The 23,513-nt window shown below is 41.7% G+C and overlaps 1 protein-coding gene across 9 annotated transcripts; it reads right to left on the bottom strand.

Annotated features, from left to right (window-relative positions):
• Positions 1-6,288: 6,288 nt before the first annotated feature.
• On the bottom strand, positions 6,289-22,931 carry ZNF582 (zinc finger protein 582). Of its 9 annotated transcripts, none has more exons than XM_072843126.1 (6): positions 22,774-22,925; positions 20,193-20,281; positions 18,821-18,947; positions 18,467-18,562; positions 13,503-13,556; positions 6,289-9,343 (listed from the first exon to the last, which is right to left on the bottom strand). In XM_072843126.1, exons 2-6 carry the CDS (start codon positions 20,199-20,201, stop codon positions 8,022-8,024), a joined length of 1,608 nt encoding a protein of 535 aa, XP_072699227.1. In that variant the 5' UTR covers positions 20,202-20,281; positions 22,774-22,925; the 3' UTR covers positions 6,289-8,021. The 9 variants fall into 9 exon arrangements, with proteins under 9 accessions (XP_072699227.1, XP_072699162.1, XP_072699172.1 ...); XM_072843061.1 differs by lacking the exon at positions 22,774-22,925 and adding an exon at positions 22,550-22,737; XM_072843071.1 differs by lacking the exon at positions 22,774-22,925 and adding an exon at positions 20,415-20,438.
• Between the last annotated feature and the right edge of the window lie 582 nt (positions 22,932-23,513).

The raw sequence follows: 23,513 nt of genomic DNA on the forward strand, positions 1-23,513 counted from the left end.
ACATAACTTGCCATCAAGTAAATACAAATCAAAACCACAATGAGATACCACCTCATACCAGTGAGAATGGTGAAAATCAATGACAGGAAATAACAAATGTTGGAGAGGATGTGGAGAAAGGGGAACCCTCTTGCACTGTTGGTGGGAATATGAACTGGTACAGCCACTCTGGAAAACTGTGTGGATGTTCCTCAAAAAGTTACAAATAGAGCTACCCTATGACCCAGCAATTGCATTACTGGGGATTTTCCCTAAAGATACAGATGCAGTGAAAAGCTGAGACACCTGAACCCCAATGTTTACAGCAGCATTGTCCACTGTATAGCCAAACTGGAAAGAGCCTCTGTATCCATCGAAAGATGAATGGATAAAGAAGATGTGATATATATATATATACACACACACACAATGGAATATTACTCAGCCATCAGAAACAACAAATACCCACAATTTGCTTTGACGTGGATGGAACTGGAGGGTATTACGCTGAGTGAAGTAAGTCAATTGGAGGACCATCATTATATGGTTTCACTCCTACGGAGAAAATAAAAAATAGTGAAAGGGATTATAAGGGAAGGAGAGAAAATGAGTGGGAAAAATCAGAGAGGGTGACAAAATATAAGAGACTCCTAACTCTGGGAAACAAACAAGGGGTAGTGGAAGGGGTGGTGGGTAGGGGGATGAGATGACTGGGTGACAGGCACTGAGGGGAGCACTTGACGGGATGAGTACTGGGTGTTATACTGTATGTTGGCAAATCAAACTCCAATTTAAAAATATACATTTAAAAAAAGAATGGAGGCAGGCACAGGGAGTGGTCCATGTGAGTACAAGAGAGGCCCCCCCAGGAGCTCACGCTGATGGGAGTAATGCTCTAATCTGAACACTAGGGATTGCTACAGGACCTTCCCAGGCATTGTCTCAAAGGAGCTCCAACTTGCTGACCTTCTTGACCATTACCTGTAGGCCAATATTGTTCTTAATCATCCTAGGCCAATATTGTTCTTAATCATCCTTCACTTACCTGGCACACGCTTCCTGTTACATCTCTTTCTGTCAACCAGGATTCTTTCCCTTGTTCCTGTATGGAGCTCATATTTGGCTTGACAATAGAAAAACCTGTGTACACAAGGAATGCAGCAGAGATTCATATCCATTTCATATCAAAAGTTCTGAAAAAGTGCTTTCTTTTTCAGAAAGCATTCTTATTACATCCTGAGGCTGAGACCTTTTGTCTTAGTCCCTTCTGGATGCTGTAACAAAGTATCACAGTCTGGGTGGCTTATTTACAACAGAAGTTTGTTTTTCACAGTTCTGGAGGCTGGCAGTCCAAGATCAGGGTGGCAGCATGAATGGGTTCTGGTGAAGGCCTTCTCATGGGTTGCAGATGGTCATCTTCACATTACATCCTCACATGGTGAAAGATGATCTCTCTAGAGCCTCTTTTATAGGGATACTAATCCTATTCACCCTGACCTAATCACTTAGTAAAGGTCTCATCTCCAAATACCATCACGTATGAACTGGGGGAACACATTTAGATCATAGTAGAAACCAAACACCACCACTGCCCACCTTGTCTAACTGGGAAACCTGGTCTGTAGATGACCATTAAAACATTATTATGTGTGGTTTCTTTAAACACTGATTAGTCCATTAAATTATATTTCACATAGGAATCTTTCATGTTTCCCTGAAACAATGCATATCTGGTCCATCAAGGCTCCTGCAAAACTGAGTCCATAGGAGATGTGAACATGTGAACTCAGGTCAAAGAGAGATGGATCATTAGTGAGAGTTTAGGGCTTTTGATCCTTTTGTGCATGGGTGAGTTTCAGGCAGGAAATCTCAGGAAAATTTTTGTACATATATATAACATGAGCACAGTTTGAGGAAGGAGAAAGAAAGTATGACTCACTCAGGCCACAGCTTTCTGAATAGCAAGGACCAATGAATCCTCCTCCAGTTTCCCTTCCTGGAGAAGAATGAGTCCTTAAAAGGCAGAAGCAAGGAGGGAGGAGAAAACATGAGAGGTCAGGTTTACCTCCCAGAAGGACATGTTGCAATTTTCTTCCTCATCTTGTGCCAACCTTCCAGTGTTCATGAAAACACTGAGCATTTTAGACAGACTTCTAAAATGTTCCCCACCCCCAAATTCTGTTCCTCCCATGTTACATGCCCTGCATGATTATAATTAAGCTACTAGTCAGTTGCCTTTGAGTTACCAAAAGGAAGATTATTTTTGAATGAGCCTGATCTAATCAGACAAGCTCTTTAAAAACAAGTCAGAAAGAGAGGTGTTCCTGCTGCCCCCAAGGAAGAAAACAGGTGTTCTGAACCGCTGATGGAGAGGTGTGGCCCCGGGAACTGAGAATGACCCTGGTGGATCCAGCAAGAAAAAGGGTACCCACGTCTGAAAGGCAATTAATTTTGCCAACAACTAGTAGCCTTGACAGAGAACCCTGTGCTCCAGGTAAAGTTGCAGTGTGGCAAATACCTTCATTGTAGCCTCGTGAAACCCCAAGCAAAGGACCCAGCTGAGCCATGCTGACTCCTATGGAAATTGGGAGATCATAAAGGATTATTGTTATAAGCCTCTGAGCTTGTGATAATTTATTACACAGCAATAGAAAACTAATATGTTGAGGTTGATGGGGAGACTGTGGACATATCTCAGCCATCCCCAATCCTGAGAAACTATCACCAGCCCCAGTGAGGAAACAGGGATGAGGTGGCCCACCCATTCCAGTTCTCCAAATCCCCAGAGTTCCTGCTTCACCAGGAAGGATCCAGCCAGGCGACCAATGCATGCCTGATATGTTAATGGAGATACTAGGTGGGACTCTCACCAGGCAGAGCTGTCCCCATGGGTCCAAGCACCGGACACAACCTCATCAGAGCAGCATGCAGGATGAAGCTGGCTGCCCCTGGCCAAGTTGTGCAAGCCCAAACCAGGAACAACAACAAGGAAACAGCATAAACAGAGAATATAAACTAAGCATGGCTTCAGCTATATGAAGAGCTCAAGGAAGAAACAAAAATCACACTGCTGAATGGAAACAAACCAACCCGGGACTCCTGGGTGGCTCAGCAGTTGAGCATCTGCCTTTGGCCTAGGGCATGATCCCAGATGTCCCTGGATCAAGTCCTGCATCAAGCTCCCTGCATGAGAGTCTCTCTCTGACTGTGTTTCTGCCTCTCTCTGTCTCTCATGAATTAATAAATAATTTTTTTAAAAAAAGGAAGCAAACCAACCCAACCAAAGGATGTTGAGAAAGAACTAAATAGAAATTCTAGAAAAAATAAGTTATTGTGCTTAATTTTATCAACTGGCACTCAATGTCCATTCCTACATCCTCCTGGTTGAACTTCCTCTACCTTTCCAGGTCTTTGCATGAAAGACTGGACAGAAATAAAAGTCCACCCTTTAGTTGCCCTTGTGTGAAATTTGGATGACAGAGGCAACATCTCCTGCTGCTTTGGCTACCAAAAGGCAGTGGCAGTGATGGCAGAGCTGGCCTCCAGACTCCAGTGTCCACGCATTTGTGACAATAGTGGGTAGTGGTTTCACCATCTTATCTGATCCCTGGATTGCAAGTAAAGGAATGTGTACTGGGAGCTGATGGTTCCTCTGGCAGCCTCCTGCACCTCTACCTCTTGACTGGCTGAGGTAACAGATGTTTTGAAGGTTCAGTTTTGCCACATTTTGGGAGACTAGAAAGAAGAATATTTTAAAAATCATAATATTTGAGTTGCATCTAGTCAGAAAGAATTTGCAAAGATTACATTCAAATATGTTTTAAATGGGTGATTCTATGAATGTTAGATAATTTATAGCTAGTTTATATTATTGGACTCAATACATTAAGGCTGTCTGCAGTTTCTTTACAGTGGCCTCCTTCCGTTCACATACTTCTCCCCTCAGAGCCATGTCATTGCTCAGCTTTTATTTTTTTTTTAATTATTTATTTATTTATGATAGTCTCACAGAGAGAGAGAGAGAGGCAGAGACACAGGCAGAGGGAGAAGCAGGCTCCATGCACCGGGAGCCCGACGTGGGATTCGATCCCGGGTCTCCAGGATCGCACCCTGGGCCAAAGGCAGGCGCCAAACCGCTGCGCCACCCAGGGATCCCTGCTCAGCTTTTAAAACTAAAAATGTTGGTTTTTCAGATCAGGATAGTACAGAGATGTGGCCATCCTTGAGCAGAGTGTGGTGGCTGGTCCCTGGCTCTCTCCTCCAACCCCACACATATCGATCCAGAGGGATGGAGAATGACAGGAGTCTCAATTGCTGGTTCAGATCGGTCTCTCAAAATTCATTGGCTCTCATTTGGAGCAACATAATTTCTCCATCATGACTCTCCGGGGAACTCCTAGTGTTTGAATATTGAAAGCATTCGTTTCTGATTTATATTGCTGGAAATAGACTGGGCTGAATATCTGAAATTTTACCTTCTTGATTCTTCCAGCCATTCTCTTTGCTTTTCTGCATCAATGTCTTCTCAAGGGACTGGACTTGAATTTTTGAATAGCAATAGTATGTAGGTCTGACTCATTTTCCTATATGCAGGGCTTAGCAGTTCTAAGCCAAATGTGATTGTTGGAGCAATGGAGCAGCCATTGCTGGTGAAGAGCAGCCTAGGTGAGCAAGGAGGGGAAAGGCATTGTGGGGGAAAAATGCTCATCCATTTGGCAGGTCAAGGCTTTTCAGGTTTTCCTCCTAAATTCTTTCCTGAGCTGAAAGCAGATGCTTAACCAACTGAGCCACCCAGGTACCCCGCAAATATAATGGTTTCTTTTTTTAAATTTTTTTTAAATTTTTTATTTATTTACGATAGTCACAAACAGATTGAGAGAGAGAGAGAGAGAGAGAGAGAGGCAGAGACACAGGCAGAGAGAGAAGCAGGCTCCATGCACCGGGAGCCCGATGTGGGATTCGATCCCGGGTCTCCAGGATCGCGCCCTGAGCCAAAGGCAGGCGCCAAACCGCTGCGCCACCCAGGGATCCCCAATATAATGGTTTCTTAAAAATACGTTCATAGTTATGAATGTTTACCATTAGATCATGGACATTTTTCCTTGTTCTGAAAAACCTTAAAGATATTCTTTTTAACTCATAGTATTCTACCACATGGACATAGGAGATCCTATGATTTGCCAAGTCATTGCTGATTGTAGGGCACTCCTCTCTGACAAGACCTTAAGGTCTTTCACAGACATCTGCTTCTAGACCATTTCCAAATTTTTCATTGGTGGCAGGTGGAGGTGGAGTCCAAACTTCAGTGAGACTGCCTGGGGTTGGAATGGAACCCCCAATATCCTTCACTTACCTATGCCTCAGTTCCCCAGTCTTTAAAATGAGATTGATGAGGGCATGTGGGTGGCTCAGGTGGTGAAACACCTGCCTTCAGCTCAGGTCGTCATCCCAGGGTTCTGGAATTGAGTCCCTCATCAGGCCCCTTGCTCAGTGGGGAGTCCGCTTTTCCCTCTCCCTTTGCTCTTCCCCCTGCTCCTTCTCTAAATATTTTTTTAAAATATATTAAAAATAAAATGAGATTGATGACAGCATATACCTTGAAGGGTTGCTGTGAGGACTGCAGTTAAAACCATGCAAAGCACTTACTGCAGTGCTTGCTACAGTCATGATCCTCTCTGATCCCTGATGTTCATTTTCCATCCACTGAGCCTCACCATTGTCCTGGGCTACAAATCCACATTGTCCTTGTATTTGGGATGGAACCCCAAAATAAATTTGCCTTCAATTACTTTAACTTCTGTCCAGCTCTGGTTTTGTTAACAGACAGGGGGAGGGCAAAGATACCTCAGAGAATCGGTCCAACTACAGTCCTCTTCCCGGGGAAAATGCAAGTGCAAAGACAAAAGCAAAAGCAGATGGGCGCCTGGGTGGTTCAGTGGTTGTGCGTCTGCCTTTGGCTCAGGTCGGGTCCTGGGATTGAGCCCCATATTGGGCTCCTCATGGGGAGCCTACTTCTCCCTCTATATCTCTGCCTCTGTGTGTGTCTCTCATGAATAAATAAGCATTTTTAAAATGAAAGAAAAGTAACGGGTTGAAAATAAAGGGATGAGCAAAAATATACCAGGTAAACAAAGAAAAATCATTGTCAGTAGTGTTATCCAGTACGAAAATAAAATGTCAAAGGGGTTACATACACTAGCCCAGGGTTGGCAAGTCAACATAGGCTTTGCGACTACAGACTTTGTTGCAACCACTTAGTTCTGCTGTTGCAGCACAAAAGCAGTGGACGTGTAAATAAATGAGCATGGCTGTGTTCCAATAAAGCTTTATTTATAAAACAAGCAGCAGGCCAGATTTGGTTTCTCAACTCCTACACTTGGCAGAGTAGGATACTACAGAATGATAAAAAGTATGATTCATCAATAGGAGTTAAGTTGTAGGTCTTTGTAAATCAAGCAACATAAATTAAAAATCTAAAAATTCAAGATTTTGGCTTAAAAAAATCATTTTAGGAAATTCCGATCCAGTGTACCAAATTATATAAATCTGGAGAATTTTATCATTATAATCCACCAGCTTAAATGGAATCTTGTACCCAAGAAAAGTAGAATATATATTTTTCAACATTACAGAATATATACTAAAATCAATCCTGTATTTAACCAAAAGAAATGTTGAATTAAAAAAAGTAGATATTTTCAGGCCATATTTACCAATCTTAGTTAATTGTAAAATAAAATTTGGTGTTACATAATTAGGATGGTTTTGGATTCAAGTTTACAAAATATCCAACTAAAAGTAATTTCAGCAATAGAAGTTTATTTTTTCCTACACAAGGCTTCAGAGAGCTCCAGAATTGGCCTTGTGGCTCTGGGTCAGCTTCTCTGAGGTCCTTGGTTTTCTCCTTTTGGTTCCAACATGGCTGCAACAGCTCCAGGCATTATGTTCTCATAGGAGAATGTTTAAAAGCAGAGGAGAGGAAAAGAAGTCTTCCTAATAGATGTTTCTTCTAAATGAGAGAAATCTTTCTCAGAAGCCTCTACAGATCCCTGGAATATACTGGCCTTACCCTGGTACATATGAGCCATCCTGAGCTGTGGAAGAGGCTGGAAAGTTAGCATATGGTATCTTCAGAGACTAAGGCAAGACACAGATACTGCTAGTAGAAAGGGGAACTGGGCATGGCTATGTAAGCAACCAACTCCTTTTTGTGACAAAATTTATGAAAGATAACCTAAAACAAGATGGAAATTGAGTAATACTATCTTAAATTTTATTTTGGGGTCAGAAAGAAATAAAAACTGAGATTATAAGAATAACCACTTTCTAATTTCATTATTTTTTATTTTTATTTTGTACCAATTTGTCTTTCATCACCCTGATGTTTGGTATTGTCTTTTCTGGCTTCTTGAATAGTACATTTAATATACTCCAGAATAATCTTTCAGGTTTTCATGCTTTGCATGCATTTAAAAGCTAAAATTCTTCTCAGTAACTTTAGCCCACATCCTACAACTCCTGGAATGTAAATCTCTCGATTGTTATTTTTATTTCATTCATAAATCAAGCACGAAAATGTGCATGATTTATTTCCTTATTAGCCCAAGAGTAATGGAGTGCCTGGCTGGCTTAAGTCAGTAGAGCACTTGACTCTTGATCTCAGGGTCATGAGTTTGAGGCCCACATTGGGCATGGTGTCTACTTAAAAAAAAAAAAGAAAAAAGAAAAAAAGAAGTTGAGCCCAGAGTAATTTGGCTGGGTTTTTTTTTTTTCCCCTTTTTAATTGCTAAGAAAATTAAAACTTTTGGCTGTTGCTAAAATTATTACAGCATGGTTAGAAAATGTGATCCCATATTGTGTTAGAGACAAATTTTTTTCCAACTTTTCCTTGCTTTCATAATCATGGTCTCAACAATTTATATTCATAAAATGTTTCATTATGAATCTTAGAACTCAAGATAAAGGATAGCTTGAATGAAGGCATTTCCATTTGCATTACATTCTTCAAGTCTTTCCCCAAAACATAAGAAGTTGTGACTAGCCTAAGCTAATGGGCTCTCCCCATTACTTCCACTCATATGGTTGCTTGCTAACATCAATTCTCTAATGATTAATAAAGGATAAGTGCTGATGGAAGGCTTTTCTACATTTATGATATTCACTTGTGTTTCCCTATTATGCATTCTCTGATGCTGAAAAGTAGTTGAATCATGATGTAAAGTCCTCCCACGTTCCTTATAGCCACAGGGCTTTTCCTCAGTATGAATTACCTGATGTTGAATCAGCTGTGAGCAATGACCAAAGGCCTTACCACATTCCTTACATTCATATGGTTTCTCACCTGTATGAATTCTATAATGTACAGTAAGGTGTGAGACCCGTTTGAAAGCCCTACTGCATACCCTACATTGGTAGGGTTTCTCTCCAGTGTGAATTCTCTGATGTTGCTTAAGTTGTGAGCTCACCCTAAAGGCCTTCCCACATGCCTTACATTCATAGGGTTTCTCACCAGTATGGATTCTCTGATGTCTAATGAGAGTTGAGCCCTGATTAAAGGCCTTCCCACATTCCTTACATTCATAGAGTTTCTTGCCTGTATGAATAGTCTGATGTTGAATCAACTGAGACCGATGACCAAAGGTCTTCCCACATTCCTTGCATGCGTAGGGTTTTTCACCAGTATGAATTCTATAATGTACTTTAAGATGTGAGATCCTATTGAAGGCCTTGCCACATTCCTTACATTGATAGGGTTTCTCACCAGTATGAATTCGTTGATGTTCAATCAACTGGGAGCTTCGACTAAAAGCCTTTGCACAATCCTTACATTCATAAGGTTTTTCACCGGTATGAACTCTCTGATGTTGTATGAAATTTGAACCAGAATTGAAGGCCTTTCCACATTCATTACATTCATAGGGTTTCTTGCCAGAATGAATATTCTCATGTTGAATGAGTCGTGAGCCATATTTAAAGGCCTTACCACATTCCTTACATTTATAGGGTTTCTCATTAGTATGAATTCCTTGATGACTAATAAGGAAGTCCTCCTGCCAGAAGTCTTTTCTATATTCATTATATCCATAGAGTTTTTCTCCAGTATGAATTTTCTGGTAAAAAGGAAATGATGCTTGTTGGTTGAAAGTGGACATTTCTTCAGGATTGATCATCATTGGACTCAAATGTCCATCTGATTTTCCCTGTTGTCTGTCAAACTGGCTTATGCATTCCCAATCATCTTGGAACCTGGAGCACTCAAGACCATAATTTGTAAGGCTTTCCATTATCTCCCACTGTGGTGATTGTATTTCATAAAGGTGCTGCTCTGGAGATGATACTTTGGTATCACGCCTGGACTCCAATACTGAAAACAAAACAAAACAAAAAAGCAAGTACGTGTTTTTTCCTTTTCCAGAAAAAGGAACTTTTTTTTCTGGAAAATCAGAAAACTTATACTCATGATTATACCTATAAACTCTTGAATGTGGCTAAGCAATTGGAAAATGGGTAAGTAGAAGAGACAGAGGAAATACCATAAATTGAAATGAAGAGTCAGAGAGAGGTTATAAGAATAGTTCTAAAATGTTAGTGTAGATCAGGATCACCTCTGAACCATATTTATTTTATTTTATTTTTTTCATATTTTTTTTAATAAAGGTTTCTATGAACCCCCAAAAAACACAAATATAACCTAGAGTGACAGAAGAAATCACTGGTTGCCGGGGGTTGGGTATATGAGCAATTGTGTGGGAAAGGAGCACAAGGGAACTTTTCAGGATGGTGAAAATGTTCTCTAGTCTGTGGTGACAGTTATACAAGTGTGAACATTTGTCCATTCTCATCAAAACATTGTACTTAAAATGCATGCATTTTGTTGAATATAAATATACCTCAATAAAGCAGATTTAAAAAAAACAATGGTGAAGGGTGGCTGGCCAGAGGTACGGGTTGGTGCATCTGCTTGCCAGGGTATTCAGTAGGATGGGGTTGGGGTGTGTGTGTGTGTCTCTCACATGTCCACTGGAAGTTGTAACAACACAGCTGTGGTCCTCTGCCATGAAGACCACATGCTTCTATCTCTTCTGCTTTCTATCTCTGAAGTTTAGCTGAATACTATGGCTTAGACCTAGTGTCTACTAAACCAGTCTCTCCTGGACCTTTTCATTGCCTAAATGTGGCTATGGAAAAAGAAGGGCCTTGTTCCTTGTTTGGAGGATTAGGCCCCAATTTAATGGGGGTGGCTTCTTCCAGAGCAACATTCTTTGCTGCTTATTCAAACTGCAAGAAATAGCCAACTGAATTAGCCCAATCTTCAAAAGAACCTCCTGTTTCGATTGAATTACTGTAGTGACTTTGTCATAAATCAAATCATACATGTGTTTCTGATTCTGGATCTGTTCTTTTCCAGTGATCAATTTATTTTGGGATGCCTGAGTGGCTCAGAGGTTGAAAGTCTGCCTTTAGCTCAGGGTGTGATCCCAGAGTTCCGGGATCGAGTCCCACATCAGGCTCCCTGCATGAAGCCTGCTTCTTCTACCTGTGTCTCTGCCTCTCTGTCTCTCATGAATAAATAAATAAAATCTTTTAAAAAAATTATTTTGCCAATACCACATTTTCTGAATTTTGTGAATTTATTACAAATTTTAATATTTATAATGTAAGGTTTCCAATTTTTCTTTTAATTCAAGATTATTTTGCAGATGTTTTTTCAGACACCATGTTTGGTTGTTCAGAAGGAAGGTTATGGTCTGATAATTCTAGTGAGACAGGTCCCAAATACAGCCACTATGAATTGGTGGTTGACCTACTCAAAAGTTACCAACACCTGACTGCCATCCCATATAGAACAACCATAAGACTGAAGGGGAACATGGAAAATTAAAGTCAACTTCACAGACAGAGAAGACTACTTTGTGAACATTTAACATGCCTAAATGGAAATCTAGTTTATAGAATTAAAGGCAGGCACATTACTTGCTTTTTGGGCAATGTGGAAAGAATCTGGGTTGCCTGTAAGGGCATGCCTTAAAAATAATTCCCTGGGGATGCCTGCATGGCTCAGTGGTTAAGCGTCTGCCTTTGACTCAGGTTGTGATCCTGGAGTCCTGGGATCAAGTCCCACATCAGGATCCCTGCAAGGAGCCTGCTTCTCCCTCTGCCTATGCCTCTGCCTCTCTCTCTCTCTCATGAATAAATAAAATCTTTAAAAAAAAAAAAAAAAAAAACAATTCTCTGTCCAGACTGCCACTTTTTCTATTTTTCTATCATAGACCCTGACACAGTTTTGTTGATTGATGGCAGAGTACAGTGTTGTTTATTACATAACCCCTTTTACACTGATCTAAATTAAGCCATCTCTAATTATACACTGCACTGTAAGCATCCAAAGATAGCACTGACAGTCATAATAATTTTCTGACTTCTGTCCAACACTCTATGAAGTTGCAATATAGCAATAATAATAGTGAGGTCTTCTATACTAACTTGGTATTTTTCTGACAGGGACTGGCAGAGCATTTTAAAGTTAATTATTTAGCTTAGTAGTCACTGTTTTGGATAACCAAAGAAATACCTCTAAAAATCTTACATACAGTCTTAGCATTAAGATATTTTAGTATCCTCATATGAAGAAACCTCAAGGGATCCCAAAAGCCAAAATAATCTTGAAAAGGAGAACAAAGTTGGAAGTCTCACACTTCCTGATTTCAAAACACACTGCAAAGCCACCATAATCAAAACAGTGTTGTACTGGCATTAAGGCAGCCGTATAGATCAGTGGAATAGAACAGAGAGAGAAACCCCCATGCACATGGTCAAATGATCTTTGATAGGGCACCAAGACAACACAATTAGGAAAGGACAGTCTCTTTAACAAATGGTTTTGAAGAAACTGGATATCCACATGCAAAGCAATGAAGCAGGACTATTACCCTACACATATACAAAAACTAACTAAAATATATGAAAGACCTAAATGTAAGACCAAAAAATGTTAAGTTCCTAGAAGAAAGCACAGGGGAAAAACCTCATGACATTGCATTTGGCAATGATTTCTTGGATATGGCACTCAAGGCCCAGGCAACAAAAGCAAAAATAACAAATGAGGGACGCCCGGGTGGCTCAGCGGTTGAGAGTCTGCCTTCCACCCAGGGTGTGATCCTGGAGTCCTGGGATTGAGTCCCACATCGGGCTCCCTGCATGGAGCCTGCTTCTCTTTGCCTATGTCTCTGCCTCTCCCCCTCTATGTCTCTCATGAATAAATAAATAAAATCTTAAAAAAAAAAAAAAAAAAAGGGATCCCTGGGTGGCGCAGCAGTTTGGCGCCTGCCTTTGGCCCAGGGCGCGATCCTGGAGACCCGGGATCGAATCCCACGTCGGGCTCCCGGTGCATGGAGCCTGCTTCTCCCTCTGCCTATGTCTCTGCCTCTCTCTCTCTGTGTGTGTGACTATCATAAATAAATAAAAATTTTAAAAAAATAAAAAAATAAAAAAAAATTAATTAATTAATTAAAAAAAAAAAAAGAGACAATATCAAACTTAAAAGCTTTGATGCATTGGGGTACCTGGGTGGCCAGTGGTTGAGTGTCTGCCTTCGGCTCAGGTCATGATCCTGGGGTCCTGGGATTGAGTCCTGCTTCAGGCTCCCTACAGGGAGTCTGCTTCTCCCTCTGCCTATGTCTCTGCCCCCCCTCTGTATCTCTCATGAATAAACAAACAAAATCTTTAAAAAAAAAAAAAAAGAATAGGAAACAATATTTCCTAATCATATATCTAATAAGGATTTACTATTTAGGATATATAAAGTAGTACTACAATTCAACAACAAACTACCCTATTAAAAAATTGGGAAAGGACTTGAATAGACATTTCTCCAAAGAAGGTATACAGATGGCCAAGAAGCATATGAAAACATGCTCCACATCACTTAGAGAAATGCAAATCAAAACTATAATGAATCATACCTCAAAGCCATTAGGATGGCCTCTATCCAAACAAAACAAAACAAAACAAAACAGAAAATAACAGGTGTTGATGAGGATTGGGAGAAATTGGAACCACTGTGCCCTGATGGTAGGAATATAAAATGGTGCAATTACTACAGGAAATAGTATGGGGGGGGGTGCCTGGGGGGCTCAGTTAGTTAAGTGTCTGACTCTTGGTTTTGGCTCAGGTCATGACCTCATGGGTTGTGGGATTGAGCCCTGAGTCAGGCTCCTCACTCAGGAGGGAGTCTACTTGAAAGATTCTTTCCCTCTGCCCCTCCCCCTACTCATGCATGTGCTCTTTCTCTCAAAAGAAAGAAAGGAAAGAAGTAAACAAAGGAAGAAAGAAAGAAAAAAGGGAACAAACACAGGATAGAGGGACACCTGGCTGACTCAGTTGGAAGAGCATGCAACTCTTGACCACAGGGTCATGAGTTTGAGACCCATGTTGGGTGTAGATTATTTAAAAAAATAAAAAAATAAAAAAAATAACAACAAAAAACAACATGGAGAGTTCTAAAAAATTAAAAATATAATTACCATATGATACAGCAACTCCACTTCTGAGTATATATCCCAAAGAACTGAAAGAATCTGAAAGAGACACCTACACACCCATGTTTACTGCAACATTACCCACAATAGCCAAGAGGTGGAAGCCATCCAAATGTCCATTGACAAATGAATGGCTAAAAAATTGTGGTACATACATACAGCCTTAAAATGGAAAGAAATCCTGTCACATGTTAAAACACGGATTAACCTTAAGGACATCATGCTAAGTAAAAGAAGTCAGACTCAAAAGGCCCCATATTATATGACTCCATTTATGTGAATATCCAATAATAAGACATTCCAGAGATGGAGAGCAGATTACCTGTTGCCAGGCGTGCGCTGGGGGAGGGGGGAGAAGAGAGGGAGAGAGGGCATGAGGAGTGACTATTTAATGAGTATATATGGGGTTTCCTCTGAGGTGTGTTTAGGAAAAACACCCCTTTCAACACAACTCTACTATTCATACTGTTCTTCTGACCCTACTGATGACAAAATGTGTATGGATTTCTCCCTCATACCAGGTAATTCTCCAACTCTGGATACCAATTGGGTGTCCTACAGATTTAGGTCAATTTTCAAACTATCTTTCTGCAGATAGCATCAGATCCTACAGGTTAAGAGCTCAGGCCACAGACTACCTCTAGTCCCCTCACCTCCCACCCCAATAAACTGGAGGTTCCCACAACCCCTTCTGGGGTTCAATCATTTTATAGAATGGCTTACAGAATTCAGGAAAACAATTTACTTACTATATTACCAGTTTATTACAAAGGACATAACTCAGTATCAGTCACATTAAAGAAATGCAAAGGATAAGGTATAGAGGAAGAGGATGGAGATTCCTTTCCAAGTACACCACCTGCCAAGTACCTCCATGTGTTCACAACCCAGAAGCTCTCCAATCCTTGTACTTTAGAGATTTTTATGGAAGCTTCACTACATAGGCAGGATTGATTAAATCATTGCACTTTGGTGATTCAACCTTTAGGTCTCTCCAGAGTTTGAGAGATGGGGCTGAGTGTTCCAATTCTCTAATTACAAAATCCAAGCTCATCCTGAAGCTATCCAGGCACCCCCAAACACAGTCATCTCATTAGCATACAAGAAGACACTTATTACTTTAGAGATTCCAAGGGTTTTAAGAGCCATGTGCCAGAAAACAGGAGTGAAAACCACAGGGTGATAAAAATATTCTGAAACGAGATAATGGTGATATTGCACAACGCTGTCAATGTACTAGATGCCAATATACTATACACGTTAAAATGGTTAAAAGGTGAATTTTGTTACATATATTTTTGAATTTTTTTAAATTAAAAAGAGCATTTCCAATAATAGCAATAAATATACAATACCTAGGAATAAACATATAAAGAAATGTAGGGGATCCCTGGGTGGCTCAGTGGTTTGGCGCCTGCCTTCAGCCCAGGATGTGATTCTAGGGTCCCAGGATTGAGTCCCACATCGGGCTTCCTGCATGGAGCCTGCTTCTCCCTCTGCCTGTTTATCTGCCTCTCTCTCTGTCCCTCATGAATAATTAAATAAAATATTTTTTAAAAAATGTACAAGACTCATATAAATAAAACTTTAAAACCACCAGGGGATGGACATAAACGAAGAGAAAAGCCTACCATGTCCTTAAATAGATAAAATCAATAAAAAATAAGTTTTCTCCTCAATCTGTAAATTTGTGGTGATCTCACTAAGAATAATTACATGATTTTTTTAAACCAGATATTCTTTTTTAAAGACCAGATTGAAAAAAAAAAAAAAAGTCCAGATGGAAACTTGAATGATTATAGCCAGGAAAATTCTGAAAAAGAATGAGGAGGAACTAGTCTACCAGATATTTAAAACCTTTAATAATTAAAACAGTATGGTATTGGACACATAGTTGACAAAGAGATTGAGATAGAAACAAAAATTTAAAAAAAAAAAAAAAAAAAAAAAGTCCAGGGGTAAAAGAGTAGATGATAAAGGTGGCTATACAGATTAGTGGTGAAAAGATAAAATTAGTTAATGCTGTTTGAATAAATGGATAAGAACCTGGAAAATAGTGTGAAATCACATCCTCCACAGGTAAACTCCACAGGGATCATAAGCAGCACCATAAATATACTACTAGCAAAAAACCACAGGAGACTCATGTATAATGTCAAAGGGGGTAGTCCTCTTTGATTATGATGTAAACCCACATCATCTAAGAAGTAAATAAAACTCAGGACCTCAAACAATCAAACACACACATGCCTTCAAATGACAAAAACCAAAGCAAAAATGGTATCATGGGTGTGGCTGACAGAATAATGGCCTCCCACAGATGCCCACATCTAATCCCTAGAACCTGTGCAGATGTCAGGTAATGCAGCAGCATACATCTCCTCTCTGGATGCTCACTCTGCACCTGACCTCACTTACTTCTAGGGGCCAACTCCCAATTCAGTGTGGAAGAATCCACCACATCTGTAGTGTTAAGTCCTTACAGTACATTGTATATGGTGGAAACTCTTTTTATCAACACACACATTCTTGGTCTCACATCACACCTGGACTTTGGCTCTCATTCAGGGAAGATTCTGCCCCCTGGAGGACACCTGACCATATCTGGAACATTTTTGATTGTCACAACTAAGGAGAGGCAAGTATACTGGCAACCAGTTGAGTAGAAGCCAGGGAGGCTGCTGAACATCCTACAGTACATGTGATGCCTACCCAATGCCCCCACCCCCACCCTGTGTCAACACTGCTGAGCTTGAGGAACCCTTCACCCAGAGCAAGAAGCCCCAAGGCAGGAACATGCTTGCTGCACCAAGGCTAGGGTGGGTAAACTTGTACTGTCTGCTCTCATGCTACTACAGCATAGCTGGGTAGTTGTGACAGAGACCATATATGGCCCACAAAGCCTAAAATATTTATTGTCTGGCCCCTTTGAGAAAACATTTACCAATCCCTATGTTAAAGGAACAGCAAAGAGGCTTGTGCAGCTGTAGCCGAATGAACAAGAGTAGCAGGAGGGAAAATCAGAGAGGAAGCAGGAAGTGGATCATAGAACACAGTCCAACAGAACTTTCTATGATGCCAAAATGTTCTATTCTGCCCTAATATGGTAACCACTGGCTACATAAGTCTACTCAGCTTTTGAAATGTGGCTACAGGCTACCATGGAATGGAATGTCACATTTTATTTAATTTTAGTTAGGGAAGCCTGAGTGGCTCAGCCATTGAATGCCTGCCTTTGGCTCAGGGCGTGATCCCAGATCCCCAGGTTCAAGACCCACATCCTGCTTCTCCCTCTGCCTGTGTCTGCCTCTCTTTCTGTATGTCTCTCATGAATAAATAAAATCTTAAAAAAAAATTTAGATTTTTAAAAAATTTTTTAAAGATTTTATCTATTTATTCATGAGATACACAGGAGAGGGAAAGAGAGGCAGAGACACAGGCAGAGGGAGAAGCAGGCTCCATGTAGGGAGCCCAACATGGGACTCGATCCCGGGTCTCCAGGATCACGCCCTGGGTGAAAGGCAGGCGCTAAACTGCTAAGCCACCCAGGGATCCCCTAAAGCTAAATTTTAAACAGCATGTGTGGCTGGTGGCTACTGTGTTGGATAGCATATAGAGGGTCCTAGGCTAGGGTATCGATTTTGGATTTTATCTTGAGATGGGAATGTGCTAGTAAGTCTTGAGCAGAGACAATACACCCTCACTGAAGTTTTAAGGTCCCTGTGGCTGCTGTGTGGACAATACACTGTAGTGGGCAATAGAAGCAGCGGAATGGGGGAGGAGGCTACTGCAATAGTCTAAGCCAAAGACAATGGTAGCGTGGATGGAATGGCAGCAGTGGTGCCAGTGAGAAATGGTTAAATTCTGGACATATTTCAAGGTAGAGCCAATAGGATTTGCTGACAGACTGAACAGGTATGTGAGAGAGAAAACTCAAGAATGAGTTTTTGACTTGAGGGACACCTGGGTGGCTCAGTGGTTGAGTGTCTGCCTTAGGCTCAGGTCAAGTTCTGGGATCGAGTCCCACATTGGGCTCCCTGTGGGAAGCCTGCTTTTCCCTCTGCCTGTGTCTCTGCCACTCTCTCTGTGTCTCTCATAAATAAAATAAAAAAATAAATAAAATAAATAAAATAAAATAAAATAATAAAATAATAAAATAAATAAAATAAAAAAATAAAATAAAGTAAAATAAAATAAAGTAAAATAAAATAAAATAAAATAAAATAAAATAAAATAAAATAAAATAAAATAAAAGAGAGAGAAGAGCAAATTGTTAGGGAGGACCAAGGACTCCTTTCTGGACTTGTTAAGTTCAAAGTCCCCAATGAATGCTGAAGTGGATATAATGAAGGCAGTTAGATAGAAGTATCCAGAATTTAAAGGAAAAGCTGAAGATGATGGAAATATTCTGTATCTGTATTGTCCAACACGGTAGACACAAGCCACAAAGTGGCTACTGGACTTCTGAAATGTGGCAAGGGCAACCGAGGTACTGCTTTTTTAAATGTATTTAATTATAATTAATTTAAATTACAACAGACATGGGGCCAATGGCTCCACACTGGACAACACAGGTACAAATGGTATTTAAAGCATGGTAACGGAGAAGGTCCTAGTGAATGAAAATAAACAGAAAAGAAGAAACTCAAGTCTGAGCTCTGGGGTGCTCCAACATTTAAAGAAAGTGAGAAAATCCAATCAAAGGAGGCTGAAGATGGTTTAATGAGGGGGTAGTAATGACCCAAATACACAGAAATGTTTTGGGATGAAAGGAACATCCACTTTTGTGAAATGCTGTTGATAAGCTACAAAAGATGGTAACTGGGACCTGACCTCTAAGTTTGGTATCTTGGAGGGAAGATTTTCTAACTCAAAAATCCTGTTTCCTTGTCCACGTACCAGATGGCTATCTGTGGTGACTTCTCTCTTCCCCCACAGGCCTCACTCACCTGGGCACAGGCCGCCTGTAGCTGCTTTCTCTACCATCCAGGGCTCTTTGCCTTGCTCCAGGAAGGAGATCACATCAGGTTTGGAGATGGCAAGACCTGGGTGTGAGAAAAAACACACCACCCAGTTATGGCGCAGGTCCCCAGAATTCAGATCTAGGACCTTGGCATTGACCAGGAGAGGCAGTTGCAGAAGAAATCCAATGTGAAACCCAATGTGACAGTCACCTAAGGACTGAGGAAAATGTACTATCAGCCCATGGAGCTGCTCCTTGACTTCTCAAAAGGTACTCAGAAATGGATAAGGAACAGATATGCTGAGGGTAACATCCAAACTCATATACCAGGTCATCTTACCCAGTGAGACCAGGTTATTGTAGGTCTCCAACATCACGTCTCTGTACAAATCCCTCTGAGTGGGTACCAGCTGTTCCCATTCTTCTTGGGAGAAGACTACAGCCACATCCCTGAACAAGTCTGACTCCTGAAACAACAGGCAGGTATGTTATTTGCATATTTCAAGAAAATGTTTCTTGGTGGGATGAGAGGAGGTAGAGGAGGTCTTTGTAGGAGTGGAGTGTTTGGTAAAAGAGAAGGATGGGGCTGGACGCCTCCAATGTGAGCAGATGACAAGAGAGGGTGGGCATGAGTACAACAGTGCTGAAATGTTCTGGATCATTCCTTTTTACTACAAACCAAAGCTCTGTACAAAGATCTAGAAGGAAAATTAAAATTCAGCAAAGTGGACTTTTCCCAATTATGACAAGCAGTATAATAAAGTGTGTTGACTACTGTCCTTGGCATATAAAATTCTCAATGAGAGAACTATAATTTCTACTTTTGTACAATAACAACAAACCAAACCAACAATTTTTGTTAGATTTACCCTCAAGTTTTATTAAAGAAACATTTTCTTAGAAAAGAGGAGTTTCATATAAATTGAGAATTTGTTGAAGATGTCGGTTTATCATTTTGTCAGAACATATCAAAGCATATTTCCTTATGAGAAAAATCTTAAATTAAGATTACTTTTATTAAAAAAAAAAAGATTACTTTTATTAGCTGTACAATTTTCTATCAAGTGAAAAAATGACTCAACCATTCTCTTATTTTGGATACAAACGTTGGATCAGATCTCTGAAGGCTCTTCCAAGTTCTGACTATACAGATTCTGAAAAATTCATCCACCTGCTCAGTTGCTTACAATCCTTTTACCTCTGTGCTCCTCTCACTCTCAAGCTAAAGAAGCTGCTATAGGATGATCCACATTCAAATGCTCTGTTTGACCTCAAACCAGACCTTAGTTCTGGCATCTAACCTCTCACATATACTCAGCTAAGCTTCAATTACACACCCAATCATTAATCCCTCCAAAAGCAGGAGATCGTGCCTGAGACCAAGACCAGTTCCCACGCTTTTCTATGTCATATCCCTCATAAGTATTCATCTCCATTTCATCAAACCTTGGTTGACAGTTTATACAAGGAGATGGATTTCTGCTCTGTCTAGGCTTCTGGAAGAATACCATACCATCAGAAGATAACGAATGCTATACAGAATGAACCCATGGGCACTGGTCCGAGTGGAGGGGGCAGTGAGAGAGGGTACCAGCTGCCTGGTCTTTTTAGTCCCTAAAGTGAGAACCTCTAAGAACCAGATTCTTGGCTGAAACCTAGGTGGGAGGCTTCAAGAAAAAGAAAGCAAATATTTACATGATTTGAAAACTCACAAGGGACATGACTTTTAGAACTTCATGGGCTGATGGGTCTTCTTCCTGGTTCCTCTCTTGAGGGAGGGCCGAGTCCTGAGATGACAAAGCTGGGAGAGGAAAGAGCAAACATGAAAGGCCAGGCTTGCCTTATAGCTCCCAGAATGCCATGGCTACAAGTCCCCACCGTTCTAGCCCCCACTCCCCACAAAAACTAGTGAATTGGAACATTGAGGCCCTTACCCAAGTCCAGGAAACACAGCTTTAGCTGCTGCAATGAGACAGGGAACCAGTGGCCCTTTCTCTCTCACTTCCCCTAAAAATCCAGAGAATCCCACCTTGTTACTGATGCAAATCTGTGATGGGGATGTCAGTCCTGGTTCAGTGACTAAGACCACGTGGTGTCCCAGGCCAGGGAGCACAGCCTGCTTCATCAGCATCAACCCAGCCCACAATGAAACCTTCCCAGAAACAGAGCATTTAACTCTTTCAAGTCCACAATGAAACACCTTCAGAGGTCTCCCGGGCTCTTTACTCAACTTCCAAATTCACCGAGAAACTTACAGCCCTACCTAAAGCCTGGTGGACACCACTTTGAGTGGACTCTGCTTTGAGTCAACAAATGGGATGTGGTTACAATGGGCAAATTAGTTGGCTCCATTATCATCACATAAATATGCCCATGGACAGATTTAACAGTGAGGAAAGCCGCATACACAAAGTTTACTGAAAAACAGAACAAAAATTAGTATGTAACAGTCCAGAAATAGGCAAGTGGTTGAATCATTTTTGGCCCAGTCATATGACAGAACACCAACCAACTATGAAAGCTAATGTGCAGGTGGAGCAACTGGGTGGCATAGTGGTTGAGCGTCTGCTTTCAGCTCAGGTCATGAGTCCCATATCAAGGTCACCATGGGGAGTCTGCTTCTCCCTCTGCCTATGTCTCTGCCTCTCTGTGTCTCTCATGAATAAATAAATCTTTAAAATAAAATGATGTGGGGCAACATTAACAGACAAAAAAAGATGGGGATCCCTGGGTGGCGCAGCGGTTTGGCGCCTGCCTTTGGCCCAGGGCGCGATCCTGGAGATCCGGGATCGAATCCCACATCGGGCTCCCGGTGCATGAAGCCTGCTTCTCCCTCTGTCTATGTCTCTGCCTCTCTCTCTCTCTCTGTGACTATCATTAAAAAAAAAAAAAAAAAAAAAAAAAGATACAAGTGCTCTCTTTATACAACATGAGAACATTCTGCAAAAGAGGGCAAACCTCCCACTATTGGCACTTGGGCTTAAAAAAAAAAAAAAAATGGAAACAAAAATCCAAGTATTAAGACTGATGTCATTTAACCACTTTGTGAGTTCATCATTAAACAAGTAGTATTTTATAAAGGAACTCAGAACAGGGGATCCCTGGGTGGCTCAGCATTTTGGTGCCTGCCTTCCACCCAGGGCATGATCCTGGAGGCCTGGGATCGAATCCCACATCAGGCTCACTGCATGGAGCCTGCTTCTCTTATGTCTATGTCTCTGCCTCTCTCTCTCTCCGTATCTCTCATTAATAAATAAATAAAATCCTTTAAAAAACAAAAAGGAACTCAGAACAACGCCAGACATATTGCAAATATTTAATTTTAAATAATGTGTATATAAAGTAATGAATCGTCCCTTAATAACATGTGATAGAAATTTTTTTCTTAGTATGACCACTGCTCTAGCATTATCTGTAATAGCTTTATGGTATCTTATTAACCGAATGGCCCATGATTTATTCAACCATTTCCCCATTGTTGGACACACATCTTTTACATGATCATCTAAAATGTTCTCAAGGGGGCAGCCCCAGTGGCTCAGTGGTTTAGCGCTGTCTGCAGCCCAGGGTGTGATCCTGGAGACCTGGGATCGAGTCCCGCATCAGGCTCCCTGCATGGAGTCTGCTTCTCCCTCTGCCTGTGTCTCTGCTTCTCTCTCTCCTCTCTGTGTATTCTCATGAATAAAGAAATAAAATCTTTAAAAAAAATAAAATGTTCTCAAGGGACGCCTGAGTGGCTCAGCGGTTGGGTGTCTGCCTTTGGTTCAGGGCGTGATCCCAGAGTCCTGGGATCGAGTCCCACATCGGGGTCCCTGCGAGGAGCCTGCTTCTCCCTCTGCCTATCTCTGCTTCTCTGTGTCTCTCATGAGTAAATAGATAAAATCTTTTAAAAAATAAATAAAAATAAAGTGTTCTCAAATTTGAGTCTCTGCTTCTAAAATAGTGGTGCTAAATCTTTTGAGGTTTTGAAAAAAGATTTCGTCCCAAATTAAAAAAAAAAAAAGGCATGCATAGGGAAGACTAAAACATCCACCTGCATTTTGGGGAGTCGGGACCCCTTCATACCCACCTAACGGGTCCATGGACCGGGGCTATGCGCCTGAGCGCGGAAAGGGGGGCGTTCGCGGACCGCGCGCCGCGGAGCCCGAAGGGAAATGTAGTCCAGAGCCCGGAAAGTCGCAGCCAGACGCCTGGGCGAAACGTTCCGGTTCTAGCCAGGCCCGAGAGCGGCTCGGGCGTGGCGCCCCTCCCGCACCGACCCCGGTGCGCCTGGCAAGCTCCAGAGCCCCTCACCTGCCGCCTCCTCGAGTTCAAGCGCCACCGTGGCCGCGTTTCCCGCAGCCCGGAGTGCGCTTCTTCCTCGGTATCGGCGGACCAGCCGCCTGGAGCCGGAAGACGGCGCAGGCGCACAAAGCACCGCCGCTACAGCCTCGCGAGTGGACCATCGCCGCAGTCACTTCTGGGAAAGGTAGTCTCCAGGCACTAAGGGGTCGCCAAGCCTCAAGGCCGGCTCTCGCGATACTTGGGCGTGGGGGGTGGAGGGAGCCAGGCGTGTTCAGGAGTGGTGGCAGGCAGTCTGGGGCCCCCGGACTGCGTAGGAGTCGGCTGGTCCCCCGGGAAGGTGTGCGTGTTCGCGTTTCTGGTGGCAGGAACATTGTCCGTTTATGCGGTTCGGTTCAGACCGTCTTGGGTATAATTGGTACCAGTCCACTCTGGTGTGTGACGGTCAGTGTCTGAAAATGTTTCTCGTTTATTAAATCATTGTTTCTGCGGAGCAGCCATTTTATCAGAATTTTCAGAGGAGGAAAAAGCCGGAATTTACCTGGTCACTAATTTTAAACGTTATCTATGTTGAAGTAAATGTAGGTTCGGAAGGAGAGAGCTTCTAGAATGAGCAAAATATATTTTTTTTTAATTTTGGAAAAAAAAAAAGAAAAAAAAAATTAGGCAGCCCCGGTGGCTCAGCGGTTTAGCGCCGCCTTCAGCCCGGGGCATGATCCTGGAGACCCGGGAGCCAGTTCCGATGTCGGGCT

This window comes from Canis lupus, chromosome 1 (assembly GCF_048164855.1).
Source record: "Canis lupus baileyi chromosome 1, mCanLup2.hap1, whole genome shotgun sequence".
Lineage (NCBI taxonomy): Eukaryota > Metazoa > Chordata > Mammalia > Carnivora > Canidae > Canis > Canis lupus.